This window comes from Nycticebus coucang, chromosome 4, assembly GCF_027406575.1.
Source record: "Nycticebus coucang isolate mNycCou1 chromosome 4, mNycCou1.pri, whole genome shotgun sequence".
In the NCBI taxonomy this organism is placed as follows: Eukaryota; Metazoa; Chordata; class Mammalia; order Primates; family Lorisidae; genus Nycticebus; species Nycticebus coucang.
In genome coordinates, this window is record NC_069783.1 from 83,966,953 (window position 1) to 83,982,575 (window position 15,623).

Below are 15,623 nucleotides of genomic sequence, written 5' to 3' on the forward strand. Positions count from 1 at the left end.
GGGTCACGCAGTGCGCGTGCGCGTTGCGGCCGGGTCAGTAAAGCTCCGGTAACGCTGGGAACGCGTCGAAAGAGTCTGGGGCTGGAGGAGGGAGAACGCGAGGGAGGAAGGAAGGGTGATCACTGCGGGCCCAGACGGGACTAAGAGGGAATTCCGGCTGGTATGCCGGAGACTTGGGTTCTGTTCCTAGCTTTGCCCCGGACTCAGTGGACGCCCTGAGGCAAATTGCTGTCCTTTTCTTCACTGTCCAGGCAATTCGAAAGTTTCTGTACGGAGTCCCCACGGGGCCCCTGGCTGGCTGAGCGTCTTGATGAATTGAGATCCTGTTAAGATCTGCGCATCACTTTGGAGACCGTTCGGCTCTTTGCCCCTCAGAGTGACCCATAGTTCTGACGTTGGCAGCCCCCGGACGGCATCGTTTGCGGCGGGCCCTGGCGGGCTCCCTAACTGCACCCCCTTCGAGGTACAAATCCGATGAAAGGATCAGCAAAGGTCTGTCATGTCTATGTGGGTATTTGTACTGAAAGATGGACCCACTCTGTAAATACCTAGGCGGAGAGTTTGAGCTCCAGCAAGCAGTTGAAAAATCATACTGCCTTATGTAGCTCCCTGCCTACCGTAGGTGCGCAATATACTTCGTTTGAGAAGGGTCCATTTTGTAGGAAGGCCCTATCTTCATCTTGCCTGATATTGGTAGGAGTAACTTCATGCCTTGGGGTATTTGCTTGTTCAACAGAGTTTTCGCTCATTTATTTCTGGGGTACAGGTCATAACCGTCCCCATTGGAAGTCTCAGAAGGGCTGCAGTCAGGTGCACTAAGGCTGGTCATGCTTCTGTGCTACTTATTTCCTACACTGTAACAGAGGAGCCTTCTTGAGATTGCTGTTGCCATACCTGCCTGTCACCTGGCCAAAGTTGGCTGATGTGTGAGTGTGTAGTGCCCTGCAGCCATGCAGGCCAAGGGGGAGGAAAAGGAAAGGGAGACAAATGCTAAAACCCCAGAGGCCAGAGCAAGGGAGGCCTAGTTTCTGGGGTGCTAAGACTGAGGGGGAACTACACTCCCCCTCAGATGACAGTGAGCCCCATGTCCAGCCCCTGAACCAGGAGGTATTCATCCCTTGGTGTTAATAATCAAAGCATCCTGACAAAGATCCCAGTTTGTTACCAGAGGCACTTCTTAGGGAATCCAGATCATATTCTCACAGTGAAGAGCTAACCACATGGAGAAGCCACCCTCCTTCCTTAGTCATCCAAGTCTGCGGAGAATGATTGTTGGTTTTGTGTGGGCCATCTGCCCATTTAAGATATGAATTTTGGATGTGACAGGCATCCATGATGTCCAGTAAGATACTAGCCTTATCTAGTCCTTTTCCTGAGGCCAGCAAAGTAAGAGAGTTGGCTGTACTGGCTAGGCAGGTGCCACATGTACAGTATTTGTGATAACTGAAGAAGGTTGGGACATTGTGTTGCATTTTGAGTTTCTACTATCCTAAGAACCAGGTCTAATATAAGCCCCCAAACCCAACCTGTGTCTGAGACCTAAGCACAGCCTGACCATTTCAGGTAAGATCACCCACCCACTCAGGTGCCACCCATTAGCCTCACCCCTTTGGTAAGCTGGCCCAGATCCCAGTAACTTCATCATCAGAACTCCATCATTTAGAGTGGTGCTGCTGCCTTAAAAAAAAAAAAAAAAAATAGTGTGAATCCAGTCCCCACACTCCTGCATGGTCCCCTTCTTTCTGTGCATTGGAAGGAGTAGTAAGAGGTAACTTTTGGCTAAGACAGCTTGTTTATGCAAAAAGCTTCATAGCTCTTGGGCTGCGCCTGTGGCTCAGTGAGCAGGGCGCCGGCCCGATATACCGAGGGTGGCGGGTTCAAGCCCAGCCCCGGCCAAACTGCAACCAAAAAATAGCCGGGCATTGTGGCGGGTGCCTGTAGTCCCAGCTACTCGGGAGGCTGAGGCAAGAGAATCGCGTAAGCCCAGGAGTTAGAGGTTGCTGTGAGCCGTGTGACGCCACGGCACTCTACCTGAGGGCGGTACAGTGAGACTCTGTCTCTACAAAAAAAAAAAAAATTTAAAAAAGCTTCATAGCTCTTAAAGATTTTTAAGATTTTTGTTAACAGAGGCATAACTGAATGATGAAACCAGTTTTTTTGTTTTGTTTTGTTTTGTTTTTTTGTCTCTGCCACTGTCTCTTTCTGTTTGTTTTGCAGAGCTGAAGCTACAAAGACCTCTGGGACTTCTTTCAGGTACTCATAGAAACCTCCTGTACCCTCATGATGGCACAAAGGGACTGTTTTCCTACTCTTAGTCTGAATGACTGCCAAGAAGGAAGACAAAGGTAGAGGAATTGGATCTCTGGCTTTTGATCTCAGACCTTATTCAACTCCTATCTGGACCTATGAACAAAGCTCACATGAACAAATGATTTGAGTCATGAATGAAAAATCTTGTTCTTTTCCTAATGAGAAAGAATTAAGAGTTGGACAGGTAAGCGTGTTTGCTGCTTTGGGAAAGCTGTTGGGTTGGAATAAATCACTAAGTACAGGAAGACAGAGAATATATGGAACTTTATAAGAGAATGTGGAGCTTTAGAAATATTAAGGAAAAACCCTTAAGTTATAGTTAACCCATAGATTATAGTTTTCTAGTCCCCTTTGTTCTTTTTTTTTTTTTTAATAGACAGGGTCTGACTGTGTCATCTAGAGTGGAGTGCAGTGGCACAATCACAGCTCACTGCAACCTCTAACTCATAGACTCAAGTGATCCTGTGTCTCAGTTCCAGAGTATCTAGGGTTATAGGCATGTGCCACCACCTGTAAGAAGGAGCTTCTGTTTACCTCAAGGTTAACTGCTTTTCCTAGTAGCCTGTTTTCTAAGCGGGTTATGAGATATTGTTTTGGATTTATTTGAGCTTTTTTTTTTTTTTTTGAGACAGAGCCTCAAGCTATCGCCCTTGGTAGAGTGCCATGGCATCACAGCTCATAGCAACCTCTAACTCCTAGGCTCAAGCGATTCCCCTGCCTCTGCCTCCCAAGTAGCTGGGATTACAGGTGCCCGCCACAATGCCTGGCTATTTTTTGTTGCAGCCATCATTGTTGTTTGGCGGGCCCAGGCTGGATTTGAACCCGCCAGCTCAGGTGTATGTGGCTGGCACCTTAGCCACTTGAGCCACAGGTGCTGAGCCTATTTATGAGCTTTTTAAAAACACAATAGTAAAATATATAGTAGTGTATATATTTTATCCTTTGCTTTTCCACTTAACACGTCATGAGGATTGGTCTACATTGCCCATGAAGCACTTGCTTACTCTTCTTTATGGCTATATAGTATCTCAGTGAGTGAATGGACTTTAACTTCTTTAATCAGCTTACATTTAGGATTTTCCCAGCTTTTTGCTGAGATTTAGGATGTTTAGGATTTTCTCAGCTTTTTGATATTGTAAGCCGTGTATAATGAATCACATTATAAATACAAACATATTCTTTTTCACATGGATTAGTCTATCTGTTGGATAAATTACTAGAATACACTGGCAAGCCCCAAACATAGAGAACACATATTGAATTTTGTCTGGTATAGTCAAGTTACATAGGTAGGAACAGTTTACTCTCCAGTGTGTTGTATAACAATTGGCGCTCTAGGCAGCATAGGGTATGTTTACAGATTTTTTGATGTTTGATAATCTGAGATATGAAACATTATCTCAGAGTTTTATTTGCCAACTCTCTCATGAGGTTGAACATTTATTGATATGTTTAAGACCATTTTGTGTTTTCTTTTTTGTACACTATATCCTTTGCCCACGTTTCTGCAGGTTTGGGTTTTGTTTTTCCTAATGATTCATAAGATCTTTTAAAACTCATTTGGAAGATTAACCCAGTGTCTCTGATACCAGTTATAAACAATCGGTCAAGTTGTTCTTTTTTTTCAACTCTAGTAGGAGAAAGGTCTGGCTGAGCAAGGAGGCCATAGGAAATTCCCTTATTGAACTTTACTCACTTAGAGCCTTGAGATCTTTAATAGAGCTACAAAATATGTGTAAGATTTTTGAGATAACATTAAGATTTTTGCAGTTTTTCTCAAGAACAGATTAAACAGAACTTTTCTCTTACAGTCTTCCTTATAGTTACCTTTTCTGGAATTCATCCATTTTTTTTGTGGTACTAGGAAATGGTACAGTATTTAAACTGTCATCTTGGTAGAATTAATATCTGCCTGGAGATTGACCCTGGTCTGTTTTACAGGGTGAAAGACTGTCTGGGAGACACTCTATATCATATGACAACAACAGTGCTCTTTCTGCTTTCAGAGGAATTCCTGTACGTATCACACACACCTCAGCCTCCTGCCAATACCTGCTTTCATTGTTTGCTACCATATGGTTCTAGGCACTGGGGACACAAGGATGACATAGATGCTAGCTTTCAGGTGCTCACACGTGGGAGAAGAAAGCGTGGGGCACAAACATGCAAAACAACCTTTCTAATGAGATATTTGCTATAATGAAGCAGAATATAAAATACAGTGGGAATACCAAAGGCACACCACACTCTCTAATGAATTGTATGGTTTTTTTTGGGGGGGGGGGGTTTGTTTTTTTTTTTCGTTTCTTTGCAGTTTTTGGCCAGGGCTGGGTTTGAACCCACCACCTCCGGCATATGAGGTCGGTGCCCTACTCCTTTGAGCCACAGGTGCTGCCCAGTTGTATGAATTTTTTTCATTTCAGATTAACATGAAGGTACAAACAATTAGGTTACAGTATTTGCATTTACTAGGTAAAGTCCCTTTTGTAGTTGTGCCCCGCCCCTACAAAATGGAAGTATACCATATACCCTTACATTTTGCCCATTAGATGGGAGCACACCAATGCCCTTCCTTCTTTCCCCCTTCTTTTTTGAAATAGAATCTCTCACTTTGTTGCCCAGGCTAGAGTGCCATGGCCTCAGCATAGCTCACAACAACCTAATACTCCTGGGCTCAAGCAGTCTTCCTGTCTCAGCCTCCCTAGTAGCTGAGACTACAGGTGCCCACCACAATGCCCGGCTAATTTTTCTCTTTTTAGTAGAGATCGGTTCTTGCTCTTGCTCCAGCACCTGAGCTCAGGTGATCATCCCACCTCTGCCTCCCAGAGTGCAAGGATTACAGGGGCTGGGCCTGAGTTTGTGGATTTTATTTCCTATTTCTAAGAAGGGCATATACTTGTCTCCCACATCACCCAGCTTTTCCATCATAGTTGAAGTTTTCCAGGTACCTCATTTTCAGATTTAGTTTAATTAAGTCTTTCTGGCCTCCAGTTTTAAGTGGGTGGGAAGTGTTTGTGTGTATGGGGGAATGTGAATTGTATCCTCACACTAACAGTCAGCTGCCCCTACAGATCTCGGAGCTAAAGAAGCACAGAATTCTCCCGGCCCTGACTGCAGAAGCTAATGGATGGGAGCCAGGTAGCAAGGTCCCCTTCAGGACCTTGGAGTATGAGTGGATCTACTTTTCATCCTTTCAGTTTTCTCTCACTCCTTGTCCTTCAGAATTTTGTATATTTGGCTCAGCGCCTGTATCTCAGTGGTTAGGGCGCCAGCCACATGCACCGGGGATGGTGGGTTCAAACCTGGCCCGGGACTGCTAAACAACAATGACAACACCACCACAAAAATAACCGAGTGTTGTGGTGGATGCCTGTAGTCCCAGCTGCTTGGGAGGCTGAGGCAAGAGAATCACTTAAGCCCAAGAGTTTGAGGTTGCTGTGAGCTATGACTCCATGGCACTCTGCAGAGGGTGACATTGTGAGACTCTGTCTTTAAAAAAAAAATAAAATAATTGTGTACATTTATCACTCCTCAAGGAAAATTAGAATCAATACTGGATTGGGAGTCAGTGAATTCTGATATCTGTCCTCTAATGGTTTATTATGTGCCTCTGGCCAAGTCACATCATCTCTGTATCTATAGTAGAAATATTATCATCTTCCGTATCCTCACAGGGATGTTCTGAAAAGCCCTTCAAAATGTATCTGCTTCATGGGGCACACCCCTGTAGTACATTTAAAGCTCAATCCGCTTGCCAACTGACTAGGGAGAAAGGTCCACTTAACCAATTCAGAAGCACCAGTTCTGGAGTCTCTAGTTTAAATCTTGGCTGTTAGAATTTTGGAGCCGAACAGGATTTTGTTCTTTGCCCCCTGTTCTCCACTTGGTGAGGGGAAAATAGTCTTTTTGTAGAATCATTTTCAGAAGTAGGAGGCGTCTGCTTGGTTCTAAGAAGATAGGGTTTGGGCATTTGTCTCCTGTTTTTAGGCACCAAATGGGTGAAATATTAGGAGATTATAGAATGACAAGATTCAACCAGATGAGCAAGTTACTTAACCTCACTTTCCTCATTTATAAAACAGAGATTATGTCAAAACTTGTGTGATAGGGGTTTTATAAGGATTGAATGAGCTAATTAGATAAAGTGCTGAATGCACAAAATATAAATCATGGTGATCATTGGCAGTATTGTTATGTTTAAATCCCACACACTAAAAATGTAATCTCCACGTATACGGAGCTTTTCTTTTTTTCTTCTTGTAGAGACAGAGTCTCACTTTATCACCCTTGGTAGAGTGCCATGGCGTCACATAGCTCACAGCAACCTCCAATTCCTGGGCTTAGGCGATTCTCTTGCCTCAGCCTCCCAAGTAGCTGGGACTGCAGGCGCCTGCCACAACACCCAGTTATTTTTTTGTTGCAGTTTTTGGCCGGGGTCGGGTTTGAACCCGCAGCTCTCAGCATATGGGGCTGGCACCCTACCCGCTGAGCCACAGGCGCTGCCCCACATATATGGAGCTTTTCAAAAGTATTCTAATGTAGAAACATTTGAACGTCTATGAAGTTTCTTTTAATGGGATTTTATCTTTACTGCATGGTGACAAATCCAACATTGATACATTAATAATTTTTACCTTAAATGCCAAAATATTTCATATTTGAATACAATAAGCATCTTTGTTCCAGATATTTTTAATCATATAAAATAAGCATAATTATATTTCAAATCTGATTCTTTGAATTATATTCAAATATAATTCTCAGCTCATTTAAATGAATAATAGGCTGACCTAATCAGCAGTTCCATTTAGGATGTGAGGAAATGGAAGAGAGCTGAAATAAAGGAGACAATTTTTAAAAGGAAAAATAATAAGGAACCGTAACAAGGGGAGCTGTGTTAATTCTCCTGAAGATTTGTCCTTTGCCCCCCTGTTCTCCACTTGGTGAGGGGAAAATAGTCGTTTTGTAGGATCATCTTCAGAAGTAGGAGGCATCTGCTTGGTTCTAAGAAGAAAGGAGAAGAAGCACTTCCAGGGTTTGGGCGTTTGTCTCCTTTTTTAGACATCAACTGGGTGAAGGCTTCTACTTTCTGTTCACAAACCTGTTGTGACAGAAATTCTCACCCTCTGGCCTCTGTGGTTTCTGTTCCCAGCTCACACTTTGATCAGCCTGTTCATAGTCTGAGGATGTGGTTGGGTAGGGCTCACAGATAAATGAAGTTGCTGATAGATGAGGGTCTGAAGGGTGAAGAATCAATAAAGTTGAATGTGGGTGAAGTGGTGAAGTGTGAGGGAGCCTGTTCAGCTCCATGATACACATTCCTTGCTGTCATTCCACTCTTCTCTTCTTGTTTAGCCATTTTATTTCTCTTTTTTATTTTATCTCCTTTTAAGCTTCCATGCTGAAAGTTAAGTTTTGTTTTCTTTATTGTCCAAGGTCCAGGTATTCTGTTGTTTTTCCTTGAACTCCTAGAGTCAAGGTGTCCTCCCACCTCAGCCTCCTAAATAGCCGGGCGTTGTGATGGGCGCCTGTAGTCCCAGCTACTCGAGAGGCTGAGGCAAGAGAATTGCCTAAGCCCAGGAGTTGGAGGTTGCTGTGAGCCGTGTGACGCCACAGCACTCTACCAAGGGCGATAAAGTGAGACTCTGTCTCTACAAAAATATATATATATAAAAATTAGCCAAGTCTGGTGGCAAAAGCGTATAATCACAGCTGCTGGGGAGGCTGAAGCAGGAGAATCACTTTAGCCCAGGAATTTGAGGTTGCAGTGAGCTGTGATGACGCTGCTGCACTCTAACCTGGGAGACAGAACAAGACCTTGTCTCAAAAAAAAAAAATAAAACCAAAGAACCTCTCTGTGGCATGTGTGTGAAAAGGAGATTATAGAATGACAAGATTCAAGGCAGACAGAGAAGGCTAAGGTCTGTGGTAGAGGTCAAGACATACCTAGATCTCAGAGGGTCTTCTTACTATTGCAGTTGTGAGCCCAGAAGTGCTCAGAGCCCAAGAAGAATGGGAAGCTGTGGAGACCATCCAGCCAGGAACAGGTAACTATAGAAACAGTGCTACCAACACACAGCTCCTTGACAACAAAGGCACCATCCACGTGTGTGGCTGATATTTCTGTGACTCTAAGATCATGAGACAGTGTCCCTGAGAGTTGTCATTTTAGCTCTGTGGCATAGAAAAATCACTTTTCCAAACCCAAAGTTGATAACATGCCATCTTTGGAGGAGTCAGGAATGGATGCACCGGGAAAGGGCTGCCAGCCCTGCCCATCCTCAATTCATCCCGAAGAGGAGACCGGGAGTATTCTGGTCAGGGTCATCTTCTGCAGGGTGATGAGTCAGGTGGCCAGGGCCCCTGTACAAGGCTGCTCAGGCTATTCACTGCACTAGGAAGGCCCTGGGGATAGAGGTGAAGCCATCTGCTGGAAAACCCTGAGGCTGGGGAAAAATTGTCTCATGTTCCTTTCTGAGAGTTTTAGGTAGAGCTATGGCAGAGTATAACTAAGACATTTATGTTCCCTGAGCTCCTGGAGAGATACTACAGTGAGTGGTATCAGCCCTCACCTCCCTGTGGGCTCTGACAGCTCACTCTGGGATGGGATGGGAAGGCCTGTACAGGGTATGAGAAGGGGCAAAGTGGAAAATACGAATGGCCCTTCAACAAACTGGTTGCCTTCTCCCACATGGGTACTTACTCCAGGCAGTGACCTGCCCCCTCACAGATGAATAGAATTTAGGGAGCCCCTTGCAGGGCAGATCTGTCCCATCCTCACTACAGAGGTCAGCCTAGCAAGACAGGCTGAAATGATAGCCTAGCAGAGAAGCCAGCCCCCTGAAGGAGGAAAGGTAGCTGCAGATGTCTGATGTTTGGCTTGGAGGTGACAACCAGGAGGCCCTCAGTAAATGTTTGCTGACAGAATGACTATCATTACTAGTCTTGGAGTGTCTTCCCTTTTGCCACAGGGTGCCAGGCCATCTCAGAACAGGCTGGGCAACTAATCTCCTTCAGTGAGGCCCTGCAGCACTTCCAGACTGTGGACCTGTCCTCCTTCAAGGTACGGTCTTAGGGAGGTGTGGGGTCTCAAGCAGAGCATCTTCTCAGGAGCCAGGTTTCTACTCCACCAGGGTAAGGCACTGGGCAAATAAGATGGAAGCTTCCAGTTGAGGTCCTTATCTCACCTAAGATCTTGGGACATGGGCCCATGAATGGCCCAAGACCCATGCTTCATGCAGGGTCCTGATAGCCATGTGGGACTGTGCCCCTTGTGCTCTTGTGCCCTGTCATTCAGGGTTTTCTGTAGTTGGTCGTCTTTCTTCCTTCTTAGGGGTGGAGAGGTATGGAGTCAGTACTAGGTAATTCCATGGGGAGACAAGACAACCTGTCCAGGGAGCTGAGTACCTGATGGACACTGGAAGAAAATCTTCCCTTCCCTCAAGGAGCCAGAAATACTTGAGAGTTTAAGAAAGATGAAGTATGGCTTGGTGCCCGTAGTTCAGTGGTTAGGGTGCCAGCCACATACAACAGGGCTGGCAGGTTCAAACCCACCCCAGGCCTGCTAAACAGTGACAACTGCAACAATAACAACAAAAAATAGCCAGGTGGGGCGGCGCCTGTGGCTCAGTGAGCAGGGCGCCGGCCCCATATACCGAGGGTGGCGGGTTCAAACCCAGCCCCAGCCAAACTGCAACCAAAAAATAGCCGGGCGTTGTGGCGGGCGCCTGTAGTCCCAGCTACTCGGGAGGCTGAGGCAGGAGAATAGCCTAAGCCCAGGAGTTGGAGGTTGCTGTGAGTGGTGTGAGGCCACGGCACTCTACCGAGGGCGATAAAGTGAAACTCTGTCTCTACAAAAAAAAAAAAAAAATAGCCAGGTGTTGTGGCAGGTGCTTGTAGTCCCAGCTACTTGGGAGGCTGAGGCAAGAGAATCACTTAAGCCCAAGAGTGTGAGGTTGCTGTGAGCTGTGACGGCATGGCACTTTACCGAGGGCAACATAGTAAGACTCTGTCTCAAAAAAGAAAAAAATGAAAAAGAAAAATGAAGTGTCAGAAAAAGAAGGACTGTTGGGGACAATAAAAGCCGGGGGCTTTTGGGGGCATCTTGAGTGATGAGTAGTCATTTATTTGTTTATTAATTTATTTAGAGATAGAGTCTCATTTTGTCACCCTCGGTAGAGTGCCATGGTGTCATAGCTCACAGCAACCTCAGACTCTTAGGCCCAAGTGATCCTCTTGCCTCAGCCTCTCGAGTAGCTGGGACTACAGGTGCCCGCTGCAACGCTCGGCTACTTTTAGAGACAGGGTCTTGCTCTTGCTCAGGGTGGTCCTGAACCCATGAGCTCAGGCAATCCACCTGCCTCGGCCTCCTAGAGTCTTGGGATTACAGGTGTGAGCCACCGTGCCCGGCCAATGAGTAGTGCATTTAGAATAGAACAGTGCTTTTCTACCTTCTAATGCTGCGACCCTTTAATACAGTTCCTCATGTTAGGGTAACACCCAACTGTAAAATTATTTTTGTTGCTACTTCATAACTATAATTTTGCTACTGTTATGAATCATAATGTAAATATCTGATACGCAGGATGTATTTAGGCGACCTCTGTGAAAGGGTTGTTCAACCCCCAAAGAGGTCGCGACCCACGGGTTGAGAACTAGTGATTTAGAGCAATATGATTTCGGGTCTTCAACCTTAAACTGGGCTTCAGAGAGAAGCTGAAAAGGCAAGCATCGGGTTGGTTTGTAAGATGTGGAAAGCCCAAAGGTACCAAAATGAGTGTGTCATAAGGCCCACGGAAGTGTCGCTGAGCTACAAGAAGCTAGCATGACCTAGTTTAGGAAGAGCTGGTATTGACCAGAATCCAGCTACCTCTCAGAGGCACCTAACTCCAATGAGTCCCCACTGGCTTTCTAATCCAGGAAGCTGAGAAGGCTGCTAGATGTCATCATTTATGTCCTTTACACACATACAGGCACAGACAGACAGAGACATACAGTGGGTAGAAGCAGCCTTCTGGGAAACCTGGCCTGGCATTCATCTGACTTGGGGAGTCTCCCCAGCTGGGCATCTGTAGCCTCTGTGGGAGTTAGTGGAATAGCTAGTTCTGGAAGACCCAAAAATGTAAATGCAGGAGACTGGCTGGGAAAGCCTATGCTTGGGGACATCTGTTTGTCCTTGCAAAGAATCTAGGAGCTGAAAGAGCCTAGATTCAACAGGTGCTTCACAGCCTGTGCCGCATTTCCTTGGCCCCAGAGACTTGCCAGGTGGCTGGGAAAACTACCCCTGTCTGCATGTACTAGTCCCTAGTCTGAGCCTTATGGTAAGTTCATTAAGGCCAGTGACCCCAGCAGTTGTGCCCATTGTCTGCAATGTCCTCCCCAGAAAAGAATCCAGCCAACTATTCGGAGGACTGGGCTTGCCGCTCTCCGCCACTACCTCTTTGGGCCTCCAAAGCTCCGCCAGGGCCTTCGGGAAGAAAGGGACCTGGTGTTGACCATTGCTCAGTGTGAGTACACGTGCTCCACCAAAAGGCAGGCAGAAAGCACTGTTTGCCTGGCCTGCGCTGAGGCTAAGCCAGGGGTCTTACATGTTCCATGTTAGGGAATGCAAAAGTGGTCCCAGAATAGGAGTTGAGAACAGGGTATCTTGAGCACAGTCTAGATCTAACATTCTTTGAGAAGCACCCAGTCCTTCTACAAGGGGCAATTGGCAGAAAGTGTATGTGTTTTGGGGCAGGTGGCCTGGATAACCAAGACCCAGTGCATGGCCGAGTCCTCCAGACCATCTACAAGAAGCTGACCGGCTCCAAGTTTGACTGTGCCCTCCACGGAGACCACTGGGAGGACCTGGGCTTTCAGGGTAAGTGGAATGAATGATTCATCACTAGAGTAAGACGCCTCACTCCTCCAGCCATGCCAGAACATGAGGTGGGATACCTGGGAGAAGCTGTCCAGCAGTGGGGCACAGCCAGGGCACAGACTCTGAGGTGGACCTTGCTTGCTGCTTGGAAATAGCAAGGAGTGTGGCTGAGGTAGAGATGAGAGTGACAGGAGAAAAGATCAGTTTGTGGCCCTACAGGCCACTGTAAGACATTTACCCTAAATGAGATGGAAAGCACTGGATATGATTTGGAATCTAATTTGTTTGAGTTTGTTACTCTTTTTTTTTTTTTTTAGAGACAGAGTGTCACTTTATCTCCCTGGGTAGAGTGTCATGGTGTCACAGCTCACAGCAACCTCCAGCTCTTGGGCTTAGGCAATTCTCTTACCTCAGTCTCCAGAGTAGCTGGGAGTATAGGCGCCCACCACAATGCCCAGCTATTTTTTTGTACTTTGGCTGGGGCCGGGTTCAAACCCACCACCCTTGGTGTACGGGGCCTGCAACCTACTCACTGAGCCACAGGCGCTGCCCCTTTTTTATTTTTATTTTTTTAGTTTTTGAGACAGTCTCACTATGTTGCCCTCAGTAGAGTGCTGTGGCGTCAAAGCTTACAGCAACCTCAAACCCTTGGGCTGAAGCAATTCTCTTGCCTCAGCCTCCCAAGTAGCTGGGAGTACAGGCGCCCACCACAACACCTGGATGTTTTTTTGTTGTTGTTATTAATAGTTGTCATTGTTGATTCCAGCTGGCCCAGGCCGGGTTCCAACCCACCAGCCTCAGTGTATGTAGCTGGTGCCCTACTCACTGAGCCATGGGCACCACGTTTCACTCTTTTTTAAAAATACTGATGAATGGCGGCACCTGTGGCTCAGTTGGTAAGGCGCCGGCCCCATATACCGAGGGTAGCGGGTTCAAACCCGGCCCTGGTCGAACTGCAACAAAAAAATAGCCGGGTGTTGTGGCGGGCACCTGTAGTCCCAGCTATTCGGGAGGCTAAGGCAAGAGAATTGCTTAAGCCCAGGAGTTAGAGGTTACTGTGAGCTGTGTGATGCCCTGGCACTCTACCAAGGGCTATAAAGTGAAACTCTGTCTCTACAAAAAAAAAAAAAAATACTGATGAAAATTTCATTATAAACTTTATTTATTTATTTTTTAGAGACAGAGTCTCACTTTGTCACCCTTGGTAGTGTGCCAAGGCGTCACGGCTCACAGCAACCTCCAGCTCTTGGGCTTAGGCGATTCTCTTACCTCAGCCTCCCCTCAGTAGCTGGGACTACAGGCGCCTGCCACAACGCCAGACTATTTTTTTGTTGCAGTTTAGCCAGGTTCAAACCTGCCACCCTGGGTATATGGGGCCAGCGCTCTATTCACTGAGCCATAGGCACCGCCCGAATTATTTGTTTTTAAATGAAACGATTAGGTTGTGAGGACTGTACTTTGTTTCAAAATCATATCAAATACATTTGTATAGAATAGGAAAATCTCTCCCTCCCTCTTTTTTATTGTTTTTGAGACAGAGTCTTGCTCTGTCGCTAGGCTATAGTGCAGTGATGTCATCATCACTCACTGCAACCTCAAACTTCTGGGTTCAAGTGTTCCTCTTCCTCAGCCTCCTGAGTAGCTGGGACTATTGGCGCATGCCACTATGCCCAGCCCAGCTAATTTTTCTGATTTTTTGTGTGGAGATGAGGGTCTCCCTCATCTTCAGGCAGGTCTCAAATCTGGAGTTCAAGGAATCCTCCTGCCTCTGCCTCCCAGGGTGCTAGGAATAGAATAAGCAAAAATCTTAATTTTAAAAGGAAACTTTGATTTAGTTTTTGTTTTTTGAGACAGAGTCTCACTTTGTCACCCTTGGTAGAGTGCTGTGGCATCATAGCTCTCAGCAACCTCTAACTCTTGGGCTCAAGCAATTCTCTTGCCTTAGCTCCTCAAGTAGCTGGGACTACAGGTACCCGCCACAACACTCAGCTATTTTTTAGAGATGGGGGTCTCACTCTTGCTCAGGCTGGTCTCAAACCTGTGAGCTCAGGCAGTCCACCTGCCTCAGCCTCCCAGAGTGCTAGGATTACCTGCGTTGAGCCACCGTGCTAAAAGGAAACTTTGGCTGGGTGCTGTGGCCCATGCCTGGAATTTTAGCACTCTGGGAGGCCAAGCTGTGGGGTGAGGTCACTTGAGGCCAGCCTGAGCAACATGGCAAGATCTCATCTCTATAAAAAATTTCTTTAAAATCATAAATAAAAGTTTATGTACTCATAATTAATTGTTGGTCTATTGTTATTGGTAATGCACTTAAGCTACTGTATGTCCCTCATCTATAATGTAATTGTATTAAATGTTTCCTTTCTATATATTGAGAATTACACCAGGCAATGTTCTGGTTTTTGTTTCAACCATTAAACATGATTTTTAAAACTCTAGAGGAGAAGGAAGGTTTATTGTTATTTATCCATTTATTTACTCTTTGCATTATCCTTTCTTCCTTCCTTCCTTCCAAGTTTCCTTCTTTTATCATTTCTTTCCATTTCAGGAACTTCCATTAGCCATTCTCTCAGAGTAGGTGTGGTGGCCATAAATTAATTCTCTTAGTTTTCCTTCATCTGAAAATGTCTTAATTTCCCTTTGGAATCCTCTGGATAGAGAATTCCAGGTTGACAGTTATTTTCTTTCAGCACTTGAAAATGTGCTGCTTCCTTCGGCCTATGTGGTTTCTGATAAGCAATCTGTTGGCATTTGAATTATCTCTCCCTTATAGGTAAGGACTTTTTTGTTTTGTGTTCTTTTCAAGGTTTTTTCTGTCTTTAGTTTCCGGGGTAACTGTGATGTGTCATTGTGTGGATTATATGCATTTCGTTTTCTAAAATGGGGTCTCACTCTGTCACATGAGTTGAAGTACAGTGGGGTGATCATAGCTCAAATTCTTGGGCTCAAACAGTCCTCCAGCTTCAGCCTCCTAAGTAGCTGGGACTATAAGCATATCCTGCCACACCTGGCTAATTTTTTTCCGGTCTTTTGTGGAGACATGGTCTTGGCTGTGTTGCCCAGGTTGGTTTTGAACTCGTGGGCTCAAGTGATCCTCCCACCTAGACTACCCAAAATAACTGGGATAGGTGTGTGCCACTGCACCTGGCCCATTGTGTGGATTTCTTTGGGCTTATTTTGTTGGGGTTACCTCAGCTTCTTGAATTTGTAAGTTTATGTCTGTAGTCAAATTTGGTAAATTTTCATCCATGATTACTTTGAATACTTTCTTTAGCCCCACACTTTCTGCTCTCTTGTGGGACTCTGATGATACAAATGCTAGATCTTTGGGCATTTTTTGTTTTTTTGTTTTGTTTGTTTTGGTTTTTGGAGACAGAGTCTCACTCTGTTGCCCTAGGCTAGAGTGCCCATAGCTACCTCAAACTCCTGGGTTCAAAGTAATCTTCCTGCCTCA

The 15,623-nt window shown here is 45.7% G+C and overlaps 1 protein-coding gene across 6 annotated transcripts in view; it reads left to right on the forward strand.

The window, feature by feature from the left end:
- The first annotated feature begins 27 nt into the window (after window positions 1–27).
- The window catches only part of ELMOD3 (ELMO domain containing 3), a 35,092-nt gene continuing 19,496 nt past the window's right edge, over window positions 28–15,623 (forward strand). The window contains exons 1-9 of one of the 6 annotated variants that reach the window (XM_053586810.1): window positions 28–48; window positions 252–492; window positions 2,218–2,494; window positions 4,252–4,326; window positions 5,382–5,448; window positions 8,289–8,357; window positions 9,282–9,373; window positions 11,693–11,816; window positions 12,047–12,169. In XM_053586810.1, the coding sequence (XP_053442785.1) occupies window positions 2,441–2,494; window positions 4,252–4,326; window positions 5,382–5,448; window positions 8,289–8,357; window positions 9,282–9,373; window positions 11,693–11,816; window positions 12,047–12,169 (604 nt within the window). In that variant the 5' untranslated portion in view covers window positions 28–48; window positions 252–492; window positions 2,218–2,440. Of the gene's footprint in view, window positions 493–2,217; window positions 2,495–4,251; window positions 4,327–5,381; window positions 5,449–8,288; window positions 8,358–9,281; window positions 9,374–11,692; window positions 11,817–12,046; window positions 12,170–15,623 lie in introns of all 6 variants that reach the window. The other 5 variants (XM_053586809.1, XM_053586807.1, XM_053586806.1 and 2 more) reach the window with 5 other exon arrangements.